General features: G+C 30.9%; 5 protein-coding genes and 1 long non-coding RNA gene across 18 annotated transcripts in view; 3 read left to right on the top strand and 3 right to left on the bottom strand.

Annotated features, from left to right (window-relative positions):
* Positions 1-190: 190 nt before the first annotated feature.
* Positions 191-2,339, top strand: LOC100650280 (STAGA complex 65 subunit gamma-like). 6 transcript variants are annotated; one of them, XM_012309171.3, is made up of 9 exons: positions 191-320; positions 466-690; positions 774-837; positions 911-981; positions 1,052-1,268; positions 1,347-1,510; positions 1,591-1,755; positions 1,816-1,933; positions 2,203-2,339. In XM_012309171.3, exons 2-8 carry the CDS (start codon positions 521-523, stop codon positions 1,913-1,915), a joined length of 951 nt encoding a protein of 316 aa, XP_012164561.1. In that variant the 5' UTR covers positions 191-320; positions 466-520; the 3' UTR covers positions 1,916-1,933; positions 2,203-2,339. The 6 variants fall into 6 exon arrangements, with proteins under 6 accessions (XP_012164561.1, XP_020719129.1, XP_020719128.1 ...); XM_020863470.2 differs by lacking the exon at positions 2,203-2,339 and having other exon boundaries at positions 513-690; positions 1,816-1,984; XM_020863469.2 differs by lacking the exon at positions 2,203-2,339 and having other exon boundaries at positions 463-690; positions 1,816-1,983.
* Positions 2,240-5,311, top strand: LOC100649958 (ADP-ribosylation factor GTPase-activating protein 2). 2 transcript variants are annotated; one of them, XM_003395914.4, is made up of 8 exons: positions 2,240-2,389; positions 2,707-2,898; positions 2,971-3,102; positions 3,196-3,228; positions 3,548-3,850; positions 4,020-4,294; positions 4,497-4,869; positions 4,955-5,311. In XM_003395914.4, the coding sequence occupies exons 1-8, from the start codon at positions 2,315-2,317 to the stop codon at positions 5,207-5,209; spliced, it is 1,638 nt and encodes a 545-aa protein (XP_003395962.1). In that variant the 5' UTR covers positions 2,240-2,314; the 3' UTR covers positions 5,210-5,311. The 2 variants fall into 2 exon arrangements, with proteins under 2 accessions (XP_003395962.1, XP_012164560.1); XM_012309170.3 differs by lacking the exon at positions 3,196-3,228.
* On the bottom strand, positions 3,852-7,585 carry LOC100650403 (probable protein phosphatase 2C T23F11.1). 2 transcript variants are annotated; one of them, XM_003395917.3, is made up of 6 exons: positions 7,444-7,585; positions 7,303-7,359; positions 6,726-6,928; positions 6,283-6,488; positions 5,987-6,212; positions 3,852-5,911 (listed from the first exon to the last, which is right to left on the bottom strand). In XM_003395917.3, the coding sequence occupies exons 2-6, from the start codon at positions 7,323-7,325 to the stop codon at positions 5,580-5,582; spliced, it is 990 nt and encodes a 329-aa protein (XP_003395965.1). In that variant the 5' UTR covers positions 7,326-7,359; positions 7,444-7,585; the 3' UTR covers positions 3,852-5,579. The 2 variants fall into 2 exon arrangements, with proteins under 2 accessions (XP_003395965.1, XP_003395964.1); XM_003395916.4 differs by lacking the exon at positions 7,303-7,359 and having other exon boundaries at positions 7,444-7,583.
* Positions 7,586-7,797: 212 nt separating this feature from the next.
* LOC100650598 (zinc finger protein 41) lies at positions 7,798-10,274 on the top strand. Of its 3 annotated transcripts, none has more exons than XM_012309179.3 (5): positions 7,798-7,915; positions 8,442-8,541; positions 9,170-9,273; positions 9,354-9,688; positions 9,750-10,274. In XM_012309179.3, the coding sequence occupies exons 1-5, from the start codon at positions 7,809-7,811 to the stop codon at positions 10,226-10,228; spliced, it is 1,125 nt and encodes a 374-aa protein (XP_012164569.1). In that variant the 5' UTR covers positions 7,798-7,808; the 3' UTR covers positions 10,229-10,274. The 3 variants fall into 3 exon arrangements, with proteins under 3 accessions (XP_012164569.1, XP_048262427.1, XP_003395966.1); XM_048406470.1 differs by lacking the exon at positions 7,798-7,915 and adding an exon at positions 8,870-9,070 and having other exon boundaries at positions 8,033-8,541; XM_003395918.4 differs by lacking the exon at positions 7,798-7,915 and adding an exon at positions 8,817-9,070 and having other exon boundaries at positions 8,035-8,541.
* A 232-nt stretch (positions 10,275-10,506) lies between these two features.
* LOC110119361 lies at positions 10,507-11,035 on the bottom strand. Its single transcript, XR_002307775.2, has 2 exons — positions 10,911-11,035; positions 10,507-10,812 (listed from the first exon to the last, which is right to left on the bottom strand). It is a non-coding gene; the product is annotated as an uncharacterized LOC110119361 (long non-coding RNA).
* Positions 11,036-11,955: 920 nt separating this feature from the next.
* The window catches only part of LOC100646780 (ecdysone-induced protein 78C), a 140,725-nt gene continuing 132,356 nt past the window's right edge, over positions 11,956-20,324 (bottom strand). For 3 of the 4 annotated variants that reach the window (XM_003395889.4, XM_048406468.1, XM_048406469.1), the window contains one exon: positions 12,355-19,904. The gene's annotated coding sequence lies outside the window, so the exon portion shown is untranslated. Of the gene's footprint in view, positions 19,905-20,324 lie in introns of all 4 variants that reach the window. The other variant, XM_048406467.1, reaches the window with a different exon arrangement.

Here is a 20,324-nt window from a genome sequence, read left to right as displayed (position 1 = left end):
CGCTCAAGAATGTAATTCTAACCTAAAATTTAGCTATGTTAAGTTAAAGTAATTTAAACGAGATGCAAGATTAATTGAAGTTTAATTTTGATCGTATAAAATTCAATAAAGAATATCATTCTTAAACAATTCATAAATGTGTAAAGCACACCTGACGTTGTTATTAAAATGGACAATTATTTGATTACAGGTTTTTAACCAAAATGCAATGACGTTCTCTCAACAGTATCGTGCCACGTGAGCTATATACCAATGTGTGCGCGGGTTTTTAAATAGAAAAACTATACTTATTGTATCGCACTGCGTTACTGTACTTTCATGTGCGTAATATAAGAAATAAAATTGTTTAATATCACTTATACTATACCATTAGATAAATTTTTTCAGTGGAAATATTTTTAATTATGAATTATTTTAAATAACTGTTTATAATTATATCATTAATTACATTTTGCTTTTTAGCAGTATAATAAAGAGAAATGTAAAAATTGATCATTTTATACCAACTATAGTTTTTACGATGAAATCTACTAAAAATATTGGAACTGGTACTTTATGGGGGGAATTACCAGCAAGAGAAACTCTAAAACAAGAAGTAATAACTCCAGATGTCATAGAAAATATTTGGAGACAAGTTATGGAAGAATCAAATAACCCTGATTGTGATTTTCAAGTGGATAAAAAAGCTGAGTATGTATAGTAAATTTATCCTCAATTTAAAAACAGATCTTGATTTTAGAACATTATACAGCTTTTTCTTTTTTTACTTACAGATTACCTATGGGAAATCTTCATGTATTAAATACTATAAATCTTCATCAACAACTAAGGATGATGGTAATAATGTGAAATAATTATTAGAAACATATAAGTCTTATATTTCTTTAATAATATTTGCATTAATTGTTAGGAAGAAGGGATGGTACTGGAAAATATGACAACAATTGAAGTACAAGATTTACAAGAAGTACAAAAAGAGAGGTATTAAAACGTATATGCATAAAATACATTTGTATAATTCAGTAAAACATTAACAAGATTTTTATTTTAGAAATGTATTTAAAAATGCTTCAACGATACATTACCTTACACCAGAAACAGCTCGTTCTATATTGAAGCATGCAGTTATTACTCTTTTAGCTCACATTGGATTTGAAAAATCTTCAAATATAGCTATAGAAACGCTTACAGATATTGCAAATCATTTTTTGAGAAGAATGACACTTTTAATGAAGGCAGCATATGAACAGAGAGATCATGGTTTTCCAGTAATACAAAATTTTATCAGTTTACTCTTTATAAAAATAAGAAATTCATAAAAAATATATGTGTGTATATTCTTATAGGATATATTAGAAAGGGTATTAGTGGAAACAGGTATTGGTGGAGTAGCTGCTCTTCATGACTACTATCAAGAATATGTGCTGAAATTTGAAAATAACATGAAAAAGAAAGTTGAGGCAATGATGGAGAAACAGAGGCAATTTGAACTTAATGTTTATAGTGCTAAGTATTTAATTGTACTGAAGAGGCTGCAATGCTTCTGAAGATGAAATGTTTTATTTCTATTAATATTTGTTCAATTTATAGGATGGTTTTAGATGAAGCAGCTAATAAATTGCAATTCGAGGAACTTGATGAATTTGGGAATGTGTACCGAGAAGTGCCGACTCTTCAACTATTAGATCCTGAGATGGGCTTCCCTCCAAGTCTTGATGCTGGCTTCCAAATGCTGTATAGTCTTGAACAAGATGAGTAAGTTATTTTCATGAATATTAATTTTTGTGCATTACATTATAAAGTCGCTGATTATAGGTTAAATAACTTGGAAGTAGAAGAAGAAGAAGTAAATGTAAGCGATTCTCCAAATACTGGACAACGACCTGACATATCAAATGATAAAAAAAAATCTTGATATGTTTAATAAATATATGTAATCCTAAATTTTATTTTTATTTTATGTAAAAAAAAATTTTCTAATAAATTCTTAATATTAGTAATGTTTCTAAAATTGTATATAAATTCATTATTAAACTAATGAAAAAGTCCAATATTGCATGAAATCTTTAAAAATTTAGTGTTTATTTTATATTATACATGTTTTATTATGCATTGAATATCTAAAAATAATTTGCATCTCTTATATTAAAAGTGAATGACTTAATGTTTATATGAACTTAAAATATTAACAATGATTTCCAGCTGCTTCTAGTAAATTATTCGCTTCGAATTACAAGCAAGCGACCTCTATGTATAAAAAGCTGCCGCCACGCATCCCAGAATACTTTGCGAAGTCATTGACAACACGTCAAAAATGGCAGATCCAGCGCCTAGTAAAAGTGATATTGAGGAAATTTTTAAAAGATTACGAGCTATTCCGACAAATAAGGTTTGCTTCTTATTTCTTAATTTTCCATGCGATGTTGAGTATCAGGTTGTACAAAATTACAAAAGACAATAATCTGACAATAATTTTGACGTTAATGTCATATTTTCATCCCCAACCTGTAATTTCCTTCTGTCTCATAATGACACATATTACGGGATGTTTTGTGTCAATTTTCATTTCGACAATAATAGAACCTTATAATTCTCGTATTGAAAAATGTATTACATCATCAATTAAATCTATAATTTATAATTAAGCAATTAATCAAATATTACTATAATATATATGTTGATATAGTACTATGATTTTTTTTTTAGACATGTTTCGATTGCAATGCAAAAAATCCAGCATGGTCCAGTGTGACTTATGGTGTCTTTTTATGCATCGACTGTTCTGCAGTTCATCGAGGATTAGGTGTCCATTTGACATTTGTTCGATCTACTCAACTTGACACAAATTGGACTTGGTTGCAATTGAGGAACATGCAATTGGGTGGAAATGCAAATGCTGTTTGTGAAATTTGAAATTATTAATTGTTATTAAAATTAGTACATTATAGAAATCTTTGTTATACTTTCCAGAGAAAATATTTTGCACAACATAATTGTACAACAACTGATGCTCAGCAAAAGTATAATTCACGTGCTGCTATGCAGTATAGAGAAAAATTGGCGCAGGCATCTGCTCAAGCAATGCGACGTTATGGAACAAAGGTAAAATATACATTGTTTGTATGTATATTCACCATACAGAACATGCAATTTAGTTAATTAAACATTTTATAATTACAAATATGGTAATTATAGGTTTTTCTTCCTTCAACAAAAAATAAGACAATGGTGAGCTGTAAAACTACTTTTACAAAAGCATCATCGAATTACTAATACTTGTTTAAAACTTTATTTAAAGATAGCATTGTAAAAGTTAATATGTGGTCATTTTTATGCTCAGTTATTAATAGTTGTAAAAACATATGCACTATTTTTTCAAAATTATTTATCATTGTATGTTCTATTTTATTCATTACACCAACAGTTTCAGACTATTTTCATTATATGACTAACTTGCTCAGCGTGTATGTATCTTACATAAAAAAAAAGATTGTTTTAAAATACATCTAGATCAATTAATTTTTCTTAAGGTTGTGTTTTATTGTAGCTGCATTTAGATGATGATCCAACATCAACATCTGAAGAGCAAGCTGAAGTTGATTTTTTTAAAGAACATGAAAGTGCTGAGATATATCATCAGTCTTCACTATATCCTGAGGGAAATTCGGTTCCTGCTTCTAATTCTGTATCAGTAAATGACAATGAGGACAAAAATAATCAAAAAGATAGCTTAGAAACTGCTGCTAATTCTTTAGGCCCTACTGTTAAGTTATCTGATTCTACCTCAAACTTGGTATCTGAAAGGAAATCAACCATAGGTGTCAGAAAGGTTTCAAATAAACGAAGTGGTGTATGTATACAAATGGTTATTTATTCACCACTTATATTTAACATAATTTAATAATGAATGGTATAAATTTTAAAATATTATTTTGACTTTAGAATACTAGCACAATCTTAAAATACTAGTACACTTTTAATTAAAAGTTTGCCATTAATTTTTTATACTTTTATAATAGTTGGGCAAGAAAACTGGTGGGTTGGGTGCTCAAAGAGTCAAAACAAATTTTGATGAATTAGAAAAAAGTGTTGCTGAAGCTAATAAAGAACCACAGGAAAAAGATCAACAAGAAAATACAAAAGAAGAACAAGATGAAATTGCTACCCGGCTTGCCTACCGCTATGAAAAGAATTTAAGTGAACAGGCTAAGAAGATAGAACAGAGAACGAAACAATTAGATCCTTCTAAAGCAACACAAGCAGAACGTCTTGGTATGGGATTTAATACACGAAGGTAATGTTTATATCTTATTTGTAAGCTTGTATACATATATTTATATAAAATATTATTATTAATATATGTACCGTATCTATATAATTTTATATATAATTGAAGAATTATTATTTTGTGTAATAATACTGAAAAAAGAAAGAAATTGTAAATATTGTACACATAACATAAAATACGATATATTGGAAATATGTGTAATTTACAGTGGTGCAAGTCATTCTGCACTTGGTGATATGAGAACAATAATGCAGGAAACATCATCAAGGACTATAACTGCTTCTGAACCAAGACCGAGAGATGTTGATGTCGAACGAGATCCTTTTATTAATTTAGACGAATTTTATGTGGTCTTTTCAACACCATACAGTGGCAGTACTAACAACAAATCTCGTAATGAAGAAGTTATTGTTGTTGCAGAGCCAGAACCACCAAAACGTGTAGCTCCTCCATCGAGCAAACCAAATAATAGTAAGAATGATGTTAAAACGATGGTAGAAGGAGAAGCACAGAAGAAATTTGGTAGTGCCAAGGCTATTAGTTCCGATCAGTATTTTCAGGACAACAAAGATGATGATTCTGTGAGTTGCCGTTACATATTAATATTCTTTTTGTACATCCTATCGTTCTATTTAAATTACAATTTTATGCCACTTTAATTTACAGTGGGAACGTAAAAATAATTTGCGCCGTTTTGAGGGTTCATCTAGTATTTCATCAGCTGATTATTTTGGCACAGGAAGTTCCACTGTCACATCCCCCACGTCTTCTTTATCAATACGTCTTAGCGGTGGAAGAACTGGAGTTGATTTAGATGATGTTAGAGAAAGTGTACGTCAAGGAGTAAATAAGGTTGCAGGCAGATTAAGTTCTCTTGCCAATGCGGCTGTTTCTTCTTTACAAGATCGCTATGGACTTTGAACGAAAATTTACTGCATTTTACTAAAATTGTTACTATACTTATATTTGGACATTTCTTGTCCATTGTTCGAAACTGTAAATAAAAACTTGTAATTCAGCTTATTTGTAATTTGCTTTTTAAAATTATAAATAAGACATGTTAATAATTATAATGAAAGATAAAATATTGTTGATAGAAAATCAATCTTTTTTTTTAAAAATTTGTGTTCATAAAACTTAAAACAACGAAGCTCATAGAAAAGCTTAACAAATTTTATAAACTTTGACATCACGAAGTATGACAATGAGACATTGTTCATCATTATGATGTAAAATTAAATATAAAGAATTTAAAAAAATAATCAACATAAAATATCAATAATTTATATAACTAGGAATTTGTACCAATAGATTCCTTGCAGCGTGAAATTAAATGAGAATATGGTTTTCCGTGAAGGAAACATACAAGGATGACCGTCATATTATCACAACCAGTACCCATTAAGGCATCTGGAGCAAGGCAATGTTTCATAAGCTCTTCACAAATTTCTTCAGGATCCATTGTATCCTGTTCTTCTCCTATCCCAAATTTCGACTGGACTAAACGTGTTCGTATAAAATTGACTACTTCATTACTCGTCATTACATCCCAAATACCATCACAAGCCAATACAACAAATTCCCAATCTTCTGTTATTCGAAACTCTTGAACTTCAGGAAAAGCTATAAATATAAAGATGCATTAACATATATCAATTTTTCATTAGGAATTCCATATTATTATTTATTATCTATTACCAGTTACGATTTGTTCTTGCGGTGGTTTACGTTCATTTCGTTTGAACATAAAATCTCCTAGAGCACGAGATAATGCTAATTGACCATTGACTCTGTTAAATTCAACCCAGCCACCACCAACTTCGATTCTTTCACGTTCATCTTTCAATGTAGGTTTATGATCGCGACTAAGTGGAACAGCATTACCATTAATGCTTGCCACTGCCCTACTGTCACCTGCATTTGCCTGTAAAGGTTTTATATGTCAATAATTGCAATAAAATAAAAAAAGAAACAGTAACTTAGAAAGAACTTACACTATATATAATATTGTCCTTTATAAGAAGTGCTATAACAGTAGTTCCTGCTTGTTCATCTTTAAGTGCTGCATCATTTTGCATTGCTTTATCTAATTCCAGAAAACCCTGTTGTATAGCTTCAACAATGTTACCAGCTTTGTACTCGCTTCTTCTAGTTATATATTCATGAAGATGTTTTCCAGCATGTTGTGCCATTGCCGCACCTATCAATGTTATCTATTACTTCTTTGAAGATGGAAGGAATTATATATAAACTTATCTACTATAACTTCTAATTTACAGCAATTATAATAGAACCTGAAATTTTCTTTTAAAGTATATTTTTTCTGTGTGCTTCAAATCAATCAGTATTTAAATACTTCTTGTATGTAGCTTTAAACAATACAATAATATTTTCAGCTTATAATTAAAAACATTATATTTTTATGTCATATTCTCACCTCCATGACCATCATATACTGCAAAGAATGCTGTACCAGGATCGTCAGGTAATGAAAGTATATGAACATGGCAATCTTCCATTTTGATACGCCATCCTTGCATACAGGAACTTCCAACTCGATAGTTTGAGTTTCTGCAGCATGCTAATTTCTTAGCTGTTACAGGTTCACTGAGCGTTTGACCCATTATTTTTCTGAAGATTCTGATATTATTTACAACATACCATTATTTGGAATATAAATTACATAACTTTTGAATAATAAAATTTAAACTTAACACATTTCCAAAATAATATTCTATTAAACATATCTCTTTCGAAATTTTAATTATTGATTTATTTACGCGAGTTATAATTAACTGTTCTTTTATAGTGGTTTTATTATATTCCGCTTTTGCTTACATATTTATCTTTGCAAATATGAAGTTATTGTATTTGTTAATGTTTTCTTATCCTTACGTAAAATCTGTTCTTGTCAAGAACTCAAAGTTTATAATTTCTGTTATTCGTACGTAAGTTTGATACAAACACTTTGTACAAAACTAAGATCTAACGTCAAACATCAAAGATGATCTAACCTCTCGCAGAATTTTATACGCATCGCATCTTCCACAATTCAAGGTTAGAGAAATATCCTTTAAAAATAATATTTTTGCGCTTATATACTACAATTAGCTCTTGCTCTATTTATGTGATCTTAATTTAGCATCGCATCTCACCTTCAAACTGTCAAACGAACATAGGTAAATATAACCTCTTTACCTACTATTCGTTTCGTAGAATTTTTTAAAAAGTAAACAATATCATATAACTTTGACAAGATCGTATCTTTATGCTATGAGTTACGTGTTTAGCCATACAAAATCTCACTGTCAATTACCAATTACGTCGTAAAAATTACTCGAAAATATCCACTTCGTCTAAAACGTATTAAGTCAACAGCTGATTAGTCATCGATCAGCTGCAACTATGTCACAAAAAATGTGAGCGACACAGATGAATAACTGATTTGCAGCATAAGTAAGGAGATCGGTGATACAGTCAAAATATTCACAATCAGAAGAAGGACCTCTAGTAGCCAAAAATGGAATTATACGTTACTTCTCCAGTGCTTTTGGTGGGAAAAATGTTCATATTCACGAACGTACATCGAGAGGGGAAATATACATTCGTATTGGCGACTAGTAAAAGGTAAGAACGAAAAAATAAAAATTGCTTATGTATCTTGAAAAATTTTTTCAAGAATTCGAAAATTTCAACTTTGAAAAATTCATGGAATGTGACGTCATTTTAAAAAATCGGCGAAGTTGTGCCACCTCGTATACCGTCATGTTCTGCTGATATAAAATCGCAAAATCGACCAAGAAACTTTTGCTCTTAGATTTTCACGGCGCAGTGTTCTGCTCGTAGAGATATAAAGATAAGTGGATGCGATATTGGAATAGGAAAAAAAGCTACATACTGACGTCACTCGTTGATCGGTGTTATATTTACATATTTACTATACGAATATGCATGCGTTATAAGGCAAGAACACAAAGGGCTTTTTTGCAGCATTTTCTTTCTATTCCTATACATATCGTTTTTTGAGCTCGCTCCCGCACTCGTCTATACATATCTCTATGATTTTACCGCTCGTTTTCGAATCGCCATTAAGTGTTTGCTTTCCGGTCAACTTCGTACGGCTCTTTCGTTGAGCATACCTATGTGTATATAGTTCGGCCATTTGCCCGCTAGAGGCGATAATTCATGGAGCATACTTTTGGCTGAATTTTTTCTGGAAACATCGGCGATCTTCCTACTTATCTCTGTTTGTGGTACGTGTTGAATGAATTTTTGAATGTGATTTGTATTTATATGTGATCATTAATAGTTTAATGGCAAAAATGTTTTGTCTACATAAAGAATGTGATATGTAAAATATTATCAGCATTTGGAAAATTTACATTATCAAATTTAATTACTATAATTTTAAATTATCAAGTTAGAATAATAATTACCACAAAAGAATAATATAGTAATGTAATGTAACAGAATTTATAATGTAAATAAAATATGGATGTATATATATATATATATATATATATTGTAGATATTTATAATATGCTAATATACAATAATTTATTTTTGGATATACTGTAAAAGAAATAATTCATAATGGGGTGTGATACAAATTCAGAATCTAAGAGTATTTTGTCTGAATCTAATGATTTGGTGAAAGACGTTGATGTTGCTGTTAAAACCAAAAGAGATGAAAAGCCTCACAAGTGCACCTTTGATGGTTGCAATTTATCTTTTTATAGACCATCTCGATTAAAAAGACATATGAAATTTCACACAGGAGAGGTAGTGCTTGCATTCTATATGTTTTTTATATTTTAACATCTATTTTTAGTTGTTTTGTTAGTAATTGCATTTAGATAGATGTGGTTTATGTATTTGTAGAGGGACTACAAATGTACCTATCCAGAATGTGATAAAGCTTATACTAACAATTGTCATTTGAAACGACATATGGAGAGCCACAATGCGATAAAAAAGTTATATAAGTAAGTAAATTTTATCTTATGGTGAATTTCTTTATTACTTTATATCTTAAATTTAATAATGTATTTTAATTTGATTAAAGATGTCCAGAATGCTCATTACATATTACTAATCAACATAACTTAAAACGTCATTATAATACAATGCATGTAAACCGTGACAAATTAACTTGCAAAGAGTGTAATGAAACTTTTGTAAAAAAATACCAGTTTAAGATACACATGGCAAAACATAATTCGGTTTTACATAAATGTGATGAATGTAATAAAAGTTTTACAAATATTACAAAATTTAAAGAGCATAAAACATATCACGAAGGAGGAGGTAAACAATATCCATGCAGTATGCCAGGATGTAATGAAGTTTTTAAAAAATGGCTGCTTCTTTGTGCTCATAAAAAAACTCAACATGTAAATGGTAAATATTAATTTTAAATTCAAAGATTTTTAATTTTAAGTACTTATAATTGTGATTCCAGATTACAAATGTAAAAACTGTGATAAAATATTTTTGAGCAAACGACATTTAAAAATTCATTCTCAAGTTCACATGGAAAATAGATCTGTTATACCTTGTCCTTTTGAAAAATGCCCTCGTGTTTATTACTTTAAAAATAATTTAACTCATCATATACGGACTTATCACCTTGGAGAAACATATGAATGTGATATATGTAAAATAAAGATTGGCACAAAACAAAGATTAGCAGTACATATTCAGAAACTACACATGTCAGAAAAAAGGATAAAAGAGATCAAAAAAAAGTTACAGCGCAAAAAAAGGAAAGATGCTGGGGTAGTTAAAAGGAGTGCACTGTCCAAATTAGTTGGAATTAATTTACCAGCAAAAGTAGAAAAAATGGTATTAAAAGGAGAAGAAACTATACCATACTTAGAACAACTTGAAACAGAATCAAATTATAATGCAGATTGTAATTACCTTATTTCTATAACATAAAATGTTATCATAGATATGTAATCATAAATATATATATATAAAGTAATTGTGTCCATTTCTTTACTTTTCAAAATTGTAGAAATTTGTTAACACTTATTATCATTTATAATTTTCTTCTCTTATTAATAGTTTTAATTTACAGGAATTTATGTTTTTTAGCACTATATTTTAATATAGATACTCTATTCGATACATAAAAATACAGTGCAAATACATGTACTAAAACTTAGCAGGAACAAAATTAAGGTGAATTTAAATTGTGATTATAGAAAAAGTTATAGATGGCAAGAAAAATCTTAGTTTTATTTATTTGTATCTAACAGTTCTGTATTCTAATGAAGCTAAATTTCTTATTGAAGATGTTTGAAACATTTAAGAATATTTATTTAATTGTACTTAACCAACGACGTCGAGTTAGAGCCATGGTACGTTTTCTGGCCAAACATAAGAAACACGAGCTAGACTCGTGGCACGTTCTTTGGGCCAAACATAAGAAACATGAGCGAGAAATGTGGTACATTCTTCGGGCTACATGCGACAAACATTTTCTTTCTTGACCGCATTAGGACGCGCAGATATATTTTCTTGAAAAATGTTAGAAATATACCCTTAAAAATCTTGTTCAATGATAAATTGGTAGTAATTATTTATCAAACATGTTGCAACATAAAATTAGTTGTACCTTACACATCAAAAGAACGGTGCTATTTGAACAACTTCAAACGCGCAGTCAGACCGTGAAATGACAAGACGTCTGACCGACCTTGCCGATGGTTACGACACGCGCTGTAGGAACTTAAATCATAAGGCAAGGGGTTAGTACAAGTTTATTATTAATGTTAAATTTGTTAATTTTTATGTATCATGTCTGTAATTTACAGCATTTTTTATTTTTATTCCATAATTAATAAAGATGTTTGTTCATATTGCTGTATAATAAAAAGTTGTATTTAAAACTTTATCTCATAAAATAACTTTATTTTGTATTTTACCAAAACTTGATCATAGTGTTTGTACCCTATTATATTATTTAGTTTCTTCAATCATCATTTTAGATATAAACTATAGTTCATTGTAATTTTGGATTTCATTTGCAGCTGGTGGATATAATTTAAATACAATATAGTCCATGCATATTAACTTGTTCTTAGTTATATTTCTTGTCTTCTTTCTAATTATACTAAACAAAGGATTATAACTGGTACAAACCATTTAACGAATTAATATAAATATAAATATATTTTATGTAAATACAAAAACAATTAAAAAAACATTCCATTGTCAAGATTATAAAATTAAATTTTTATATTTCGAAATTTGTTTATATTAAAATATTAATGCGTATTCTAAGCAATGGATACTCATATTATCCGAATAAAACAGATATTTATAGTTTAAGCCAAGGTACTCAGATGGTCAGTTAGTATGATATGAACGTGAATTGTATTCCTTTCTAAAAGTATTATTTCAATATTTTGATAATTCTGTTTCATCTGGATTTTTGCAAATAATTTTTTACAATTAGATGTTTTTTACACTTTAGTGTGAAAAATTAAAATAATAACACAGGTACTTATTCAGGTAACAGATATTGCTTTACACATACTACTGAATCATTATCCGGATAGTATGAATATCTAAGTATGAATACCCGTATTATTCCGGTCGTTCCGGAAAATTCGGAACTTGCTTACACTATTAAAAACACGCATAAAAAATACACAATATAACCATGTGAAAAATATTTTTAACTCTGTTATTACAAGAAAGGAAATATTTAACAGAATATTAATTAAAACAATTTTATGGAAACATGTTTCTGATAATTACATTTAGTAGTAACTTTCATAATATTGTATTGCATCGCAATTTTTCGTATATCTTCCCACTGTGAACTACAGAAGACGTTTCGACCAGTTTCTAACCTCTAAAACAATTTCGAATAATAATTAAACATTTATCTGATCAGATCGAAAGTCGATTTTATCGATACTGTTGTTTTTAAAATATCGACATTATATATTAAGCTAATTGGACAAATGACTAATAGTTGAATTTTCCATCTTTGCGTGACGAAGTATGAGCGGAAATACGAAAGAAGGAAGCCATGAATGTGAACGACTAAGAAACTTTACGTTTTCTAATTGTCTACGAATAATTCTAACACACATACAAGATTTTTTAATCCATTTACACTATCATTGTATCAACAGTGTTTACTAAAAAGTATGCATTCGAGATTCAAGTTAAATTCATTACAGTTTATATAATTAATTTAATTTAATTCCATTCCGATTGTTTCAGCTCGCCTGTATTTGTTATCGCAAAACGATCTTATACGACAATTAAAATCTCGTTAAACATTGATTGAACCATTTGAGTGCAGAGAGTAGTTTTATGTATACATTTAAATTGTAGATTTTAAATAATAGAATGTGTTTTGGGAGTTTGGGTAAAATGAAGGATTCGAGACAGAAAGAAATGTTGCCTTTATTTTTTAACACTATTTAAAAAGTTTATTAACTGATACTGATCAAATAACAGTGAATCACGAACGATTTTCTCAATGTAAAGGCACAACTGCTGGACATACGATGTTGTGCATGTCCAATAGTTGTTTTATAACGGAAGAAATATGAGAAGCGTTTCTGTGCTTTTCGTATTTCTTGTCCGAGTATCGAGGAACGCGGTCACGATCCTCTGCACTCAAATGGTCAAGTATTCTACCGTCGACAAACGTTGTCCGAGCATTTTAACTCTCTGCGATCTAGTTCGTTTTTTTCTTTTTATCGCGATTCGTTGCAAAACAATTTTACGTTATGAGACGTTCAATATCGGCAGCGTGAACTTCAGATGAAATCGGTTTCTAGAGGATTTACAAAAATACGATCGATACGCGCATATTTGCAAAGAGCTAAAGTGGACAAACTTTTGTCTTACAGGAAAAAAAAATATAAAATATCGATCGATTATTGCGACGGTATGTATGATAGAGATATACATACATTATTTTGTTTCTTTATTTCTTCGTGCATCCGTTAGATCGTGATGCATTACGAACAGCATGACAATTACTTTCCATTGCATTTCCTTTGGATTCCAATTTCGTGAATCATCCAATAGTTTCAATAGCGATTCTTTCTCCGGTTAATTACTTTGTTTTATTTTATTTCTTCCGTTGTTTTCCCTATTTACTCAAACTCTTTGCATTTGTCGAATTAATTTAAATTGCGTACCTTATCATGTGTAATTTTATTTCAAATTAAATGTCATATATAATTCTCTCAAAATTATTTATACATCATAAAAATACTTCGCGCTAAGATATTCATGCGAACAGAAGCGTGTATTAATTGTACAATAAATTAATGCAGGCCGCCTGATGGAAAATAGGGAAAACATATTGCATTGCGAAAGGATTAAATGTTAATTGAATTGCTATTCGATTTAGCAGAATATATTCTGATATGTCGGAAATTAATCGGTTATCGGATGAAACGATACTGATGCGATTAAGTACGATCGTAGGTGAAGTAATATAAAAGAGAAAATAATATTTAATGAACACCCATGAATGAGATGGAAATATAACGCTGAATATATGATTGAATCAAGCAACGACAATAATAACGTATTTATTGAATCTGTAATACAAATAGCGTTGTATGAAATATTAAATTCATTTTAATTCATCTTTGCTCGGAACTATTATTCGTAGTAGAGGCGTATTAAAAAATTAGTGTCCTTTTTGTTAGAAAAATATTTTTCACGCTTTTATCTGGCAATAATATTCTGAATTAAAACATGAAAGTTTCTTAAAATTCATGCATTGTTTTCGACATTTTGAGCACAAATGAATTAAAACATTTTACAACGACAAAACAGTAGTTGAAATCATTTGTTGTATCTAAGGAACAAAATTGCTGAATCACGTCACGTCATTATAATTTCATAAGTAGTCGTACTTATACAATTTATTGCTTTGCCATTAAACAATATATACGTATTATTGTCGCATCTTGATTAAACAAATCAACATTTCCCAATCTACATATTGTTTACAAAAAGTGAAAATGTTTAGTTTAGAAATAGTAAGCAGATATTCTATCCAAAGGTAGTTCATGAGTTCATAAGATTTTCTTTATATTACATACACCTTTCCACCTTTTCAGAACGAACACAATACGATATCTTCATAATTACAAATGGTAAAAAGTTTAATTAGAAAACATAAAAGATCAAGGCTCGTTAAGTTAATTGGCAAAAATGGAAACGATTGGGAAACGCTGCACAAAAAGAACCATTCTGTTAGCTATAGTTTGTAAGTTATATTTCCTGCTATTCAGCATCGATCATCTGACACCACCATGGTGATTATCCGTGAGAGGGGTATGAGGAGCTCAAAATCTGTGCGTGTTACGACGAAAACGACGAATTTCGTATCCTTATGTACCTGTACGCACCCATATATTACTAGGACCAAACTGTCATATGTCATGCGACTATTACATAAGTACGGCAGGAGAGATATGTGGATTGCGTGTGAAATTAGATGTCGTGGTGAACGTGAAATGAGCGAGCATGAGCGTATCACGTTATTGTGTATGCGTCACGTTAGGACGCTATATATGTAGATGGAGGGGCCACATTATTATACTTGAGAGAGGAAAAGAAAGAAAGAAAGAGAGAGAGAGAGAGAGAGAGAGAGAGAGAGAAAGATATAGGGAGAGATTAACAAATAAATATAATTACACGTACATCGCGCGCTTGAGCGTGCACGCATTAAACCTAATCTCTAACAAATCGATATCGTTTTTATAAAACAAATAAATGAAACATTTGTACTTTAGCAGTATAGAGCAGTCGTTTTGTCGTACTTATTTACCTTAATATCATTATCGTCGTTTATATTATTTTATACATATATATGTAATATTATATTTTTTTTGCTTTTAAAGAACAATTCCCGCCTTGCTTGGCACGCCGTCATCCATCGTCATCGTCACCTCAATCACTTCGATATATCGTTTTATACATAGGCTGTTTTATAAATCGTGAATCGATCAGAGAAGAACCGTGCAGATTCTGTGCCGGATGTAGGACGACCTCGCACAAATCTACCTAACATATAATGTAGAAAGTACTATTTAGGTTATCGTCAAGTTTCTGTCAAAGATGTTAGATGCTTCAGATTCAGTAATACCTTTATTTTCGGGATCGCCTTGTATTTGACCGTGGAATCTTCTACTTTCCTGATTGTTTTACGATTTACAAAACATCCGGTATAGATATAGTATGCAGTCGATATCTCGCCTATATAAAAATGAAGAGTATGTATAATATATGCGATATAGCGTACGCAACGAGATGCACGCTTGAGCTCAACTTATCTATAAATATACAATCATAGAATCAATATCAAACAAAATCATGATTATTGCAGAGTCCTGTTTTACGGGCGGAATATATGTATATATTTATATATATATATATATTTACTATATATTTTTATCTCTGAAATGAAAGGAATCGCCATCTTTTTTTCTTTGTTAGCGTTTCCCAATATTCGTGCGCAAATTACGAGACAAATTTATAAGTTGATGTATTGTTAAACGTAACGGTCATGTAAATATGAGTATATCAAAATAATAAAATAATAATAATAGCTATATTGGATGCGATTATAGTTCGAATAATATTAATAATAATGGTACATTGATTACACAACGATTCCCACAGTATATGTACAGATATTATAGCACCATGACCGAAATCTCAATGTTAAAAAGTAGCATATGAGAGCAAATAGCACACGAGATTAAAGTGGATGGAACGGGGAGAATGGAAACGAGACTGAGAGGAAACGTGTAAAGAGGAAAAGGCGATTTTGCGCTTCGTTCGGAACACGAGACGAGGGAAAGAAAAAGAAAGGATATTACACTTTAATTTAAACAATATAACATCGATTCTCATTCTTATTAGCTTTTCTGATTATGCCGGCCAATCATTTATTTATCGAATTATGATGAAATAATAGTCGGACAATTTACAAAAACGAATCAACTACATTTGATGTGTGATGTGAAACAAATTGAGGTTATGCGATTGGAATATAGCATATTTTTGAACGTTTATGAGATTCAATGACTTATGTAGCGATAGCATTGAGTTCAATAGGAGAAATCCAGTAAAGATGATTGGCCGGCCTGATCGAGCGATCATTATAGTTTATATTAATATCGTTATTTAAGTATTTGGCCGTTTCGATTAACGTGTTCCAACAACGTTTACGAGCGTATCGTGTTACGCGACTGTTAACTTGACGAATAAGTCGTGGGGACTAGAAATTTTGAAAAAAAGAAGATAGAAAATAGAAAGAAAGAAACAAACGAATCGCAATTCAAATATCACAGGAGGAAAATGTCGTAACTTTTTCTCTCTTCATTTTCGTTTCTACTTTAATATAGATGATTAGGACAGCCACTAAATCGATTCAAGTTGCAGAATTTATGTACACATAAAAATTCTCATACATACATATAGGTATATCAAGTGACTTGATTTGTTTACATTTTATTGAAATTTTCCTCCTTTACGTGTCTCGCGACGAAGAGGACAAGATATTAGTAATAATTTAAAAGATATTCCAGCACGATTCGCTGCACGTGCTTTCCTCTCTTATTACATCATATTTTCGCGCAGATCTGTTTTGGTAGATTGTAAGAGAGCCGAGAGAAGCATTCGGTTGTTGATTTTTTTTTTTTTATCAGAGGAATCAGAAATAGGAAAAAGAAAATTATAATTACGTTCACGTGTGTATACGTATGCGCATGTGTATGAATGTACACGCATATAAATTTTTGTTGCCTTAATGGATTGAAAAATGGCCTACTATTGTAGATCTACGCTCATTCGACATAATGCGTTTAATAACTATTTTTCTTGCATATAGATTTATAATCTTTATATATATATATATATTTTAATATATATATAGACTCATATTTATATTATATTAAACGATGATATCTCCCTTCTTTGTTCAATATATTAATTAGGTATGATATGTTTATTCACAACTTGATGTGAGCGCTTAGAGTTGGAATTTTTTCTCCTCCTTCTAGTTATCGTGAAGATAGTCTTTTTCACATTTTCTTTCCTTTTTTTTTAGCGACAGTGATATATCGACGATATATTATATTTAATTTAAGTACGACGCTAGATAAAACATTAATTTCTCTAATAGATAAACTTACATTTTCTTCATTTCTCACAATGAATATATAATATATACAGTGATGGCTAAAGAAAAGGTTGAAAATTCATATTTTTATGTATTTGCGTAACTGTATGTTTAATGCTAATATTTGTATGATTGATTTATGAAATTCCCTCTCTCTGATATGTAGATATTCATTCGTTTGTGAAGTTGTATTCATATAATAGGACTTAATAGGAAAATCTATTAATAGTATCTTTTACAAAGTAATGTAAATCCATAAATTATCCACGAGCGAACATCATAAAATTGATAATGGAATAAGAAATTCAATCAGACCAAAAGAAAATCTAAAAGAACATTAAATCTTAAATTCGGCGTAAATATATCGATAAAATGTTGCAATTAAATTTATACTACTTTGTCTAACGAATCTTTCATTTCTTGTTTAAAATATTGCTTTCTTCAAATAAAATACATTCTTTCTCGTCCCTATACATATAATTATTTGTTTCATCCTTTTTCAGATCATATATATTCTCATACTATACTGTGACCCGTGTTATAAAATATAGTTCCTCCTTAATAAATTATAGCGTTCACTATGATGATTTAATTCCTTAGATGTTCTGTTATCCACCACTGTATATATACATATGTATATGTATATTAATTACATATCGATACACGTTACATGCTAGTCATTGTCAGAGAATTATTAGCGTTCAAGAGTTCGAAGATTCAAACATGCTCACTTCAGGATTTTATCAACGATCGGAAAACGATTTTCGGCCGTGGATCGATAACAAATACAACAGTTCAACGTAACAAGTACATTATATTATTATACACAACGTTCAATTCTTTAACTTTTATTTTTCTTCGTTTCTTTTTTTCGTTACGTACGCGAGATATTTATTCACTAAAAATCCTTATACCGAGAATTTTAGAAGTCTTAACGAAAGAACAACTTCGAGCATGTTATTCTCACTTTCCGCGGAACACCCTGAAGCGACGCAACAATATCCATAAAGGTAATTCACTATACTACTTGTCAAGTAATAAAAATAGAGATTGCATAGATTGAGATTCGTAGCGGATGCATCTAGAGAGATACGTCCTATAAAGATTTCCTTTTGAGCTTTTATATAGCGTGAAACTTTTTACTTTGTATATGTATATTAAGTGTCTAAGTGTCAGTTTTGTACGCGCATGCATTCGTCCACGTTGCAACATGCGTGTATCATTTATATGTACGTACCACCATATTTATTTATATATTTATTCTCTTTTGCGATCGCGTGAACGTGCAGCTATCTATTGAGTCACAGTTTTCACACTGGGGGATGGAAACGGTATTTTTTGAGAGTCGATTGCATGAAAAAAATATGATATTATGTTCTCGATATGTTTACAAGTTCGACGTTGCACCTTGTACTCGTATGTATTCGTGAGATTTTCGATCACTGTTTTCGACAGATCGCTGCACACGGACTGCACTTTGAACGTTTATACGATCCTCGATTAGCCAAGGTTCCGAAAAATTCGCTTGACAATTATTTTAACTGGATAAAATCGTAATAATAAACGTGCCTTGTAAAGCGATCACGATTTTGTGCTATCTTTTTGATGCGACGCGTGTTCGATCACTGCGTCGCTTTATTGCAATCAACGATATGCGCCAGACCAACATGATACGAAACTTGATTCCCTTGCTCACCGACTTGACTATGTACTTATTTAAAATGCTTTCGTTGGATTAGTGCGTCTTATTGCACACGTATAGCGAATGATACAAATTCCTTCTACTTGAAAATCCCCTTTTGAACTCTCTACCTACCCTTGCACGATTTAGAACAATCGAAGGAGGGCTTGCCTTTATAATTATCTCAAAGAAAGAGTACTTTTCTTTTTCAAAATCTAGTAACTTTTTAAAAGTTATTCACTCGTCGTATATATATATATATATACACACACATACACACACCTATGTAATATATATATATATATATATATACTTCGTCCAATACGTAATCGATCCAATCGTCGATTGTTCGCATTGTATAGCTCGTTCTATTCCTGTTAATCGGATAAATTTTCTCTTTCTCTTCGTATATCGTGTCAAGAGTGTTTCGATCAGCAATCTGTACCCTTCGCCTTGCCAAACGATCCATCTTCCCAGCCTGTACGAGTGAAACAAAGTGAAGAGCACAAGATGGATCTCGATGATGGCGAAGATCGAGTCGCCATATCGGTGGCTTCCTATTTTTTTTCTTTTTTCGTTCGAATCGAATCGTCGTCTCGTCATCGTACCGCTGTACGTCACCGCCAACGAGCGAAAACAAATCGTCCTCGATGTCCGAGCTGCATTTGTGCGATGAACACCGGCAATTAGAAAGACTCTTCCGGCAGGGCCGTTCATTCTCGTCGAATTAACTCGATGTACTCTGAAACATTCTTCAAAGACGATCCCACCATTAAAATTCTTCGCTATCGTGCAGATTGCCGCGTTGAATTGCAAATCGAATCGTGGAGCTGAGGGGCGTGGACGAAAATGCAAACGTGGATTTATGGAGTGCGACTTCGCGAGTAACGCGCACCACGAGATTGGAAGAATAAGAAAGATTCGAATTATTCGAAGATGGGATTTTACATATCCCATGTAAACACCATTTCGGCCTATTTAATACAGTAGAATCTCATCGGTAGATCGACGTTGTTTATGCAGATTTCGATCTTTCGTGAACGCAATTAAAGAAACGAAAGGGATCTGTTTTATTTAACAAACGTTATACAGATTACCCATATACTTTAGATATTTAATGTATTTCTATGGATTAGCGGCGACCAATATTGCACTGTACTTGTTAAGAGTTT

This window comes from Bombus terrestris, chromosome 6, assembly GCF_910591885.1.
Source record: "Bombus terrestris chromosome 6, iyBomTerr1.2, whole genome shotgun sequence".
NCBI lineage: Eukaryota > Metazoa > Arthropoda > Insecta > Hymenoptera > Apidae > Bombus > Bombus terrestris.
The sequence above is the reverse complement of the archived record's forward strand: the minus strand, read 5'-3'. Positions and strand labels throughout refer to the sequence as shown.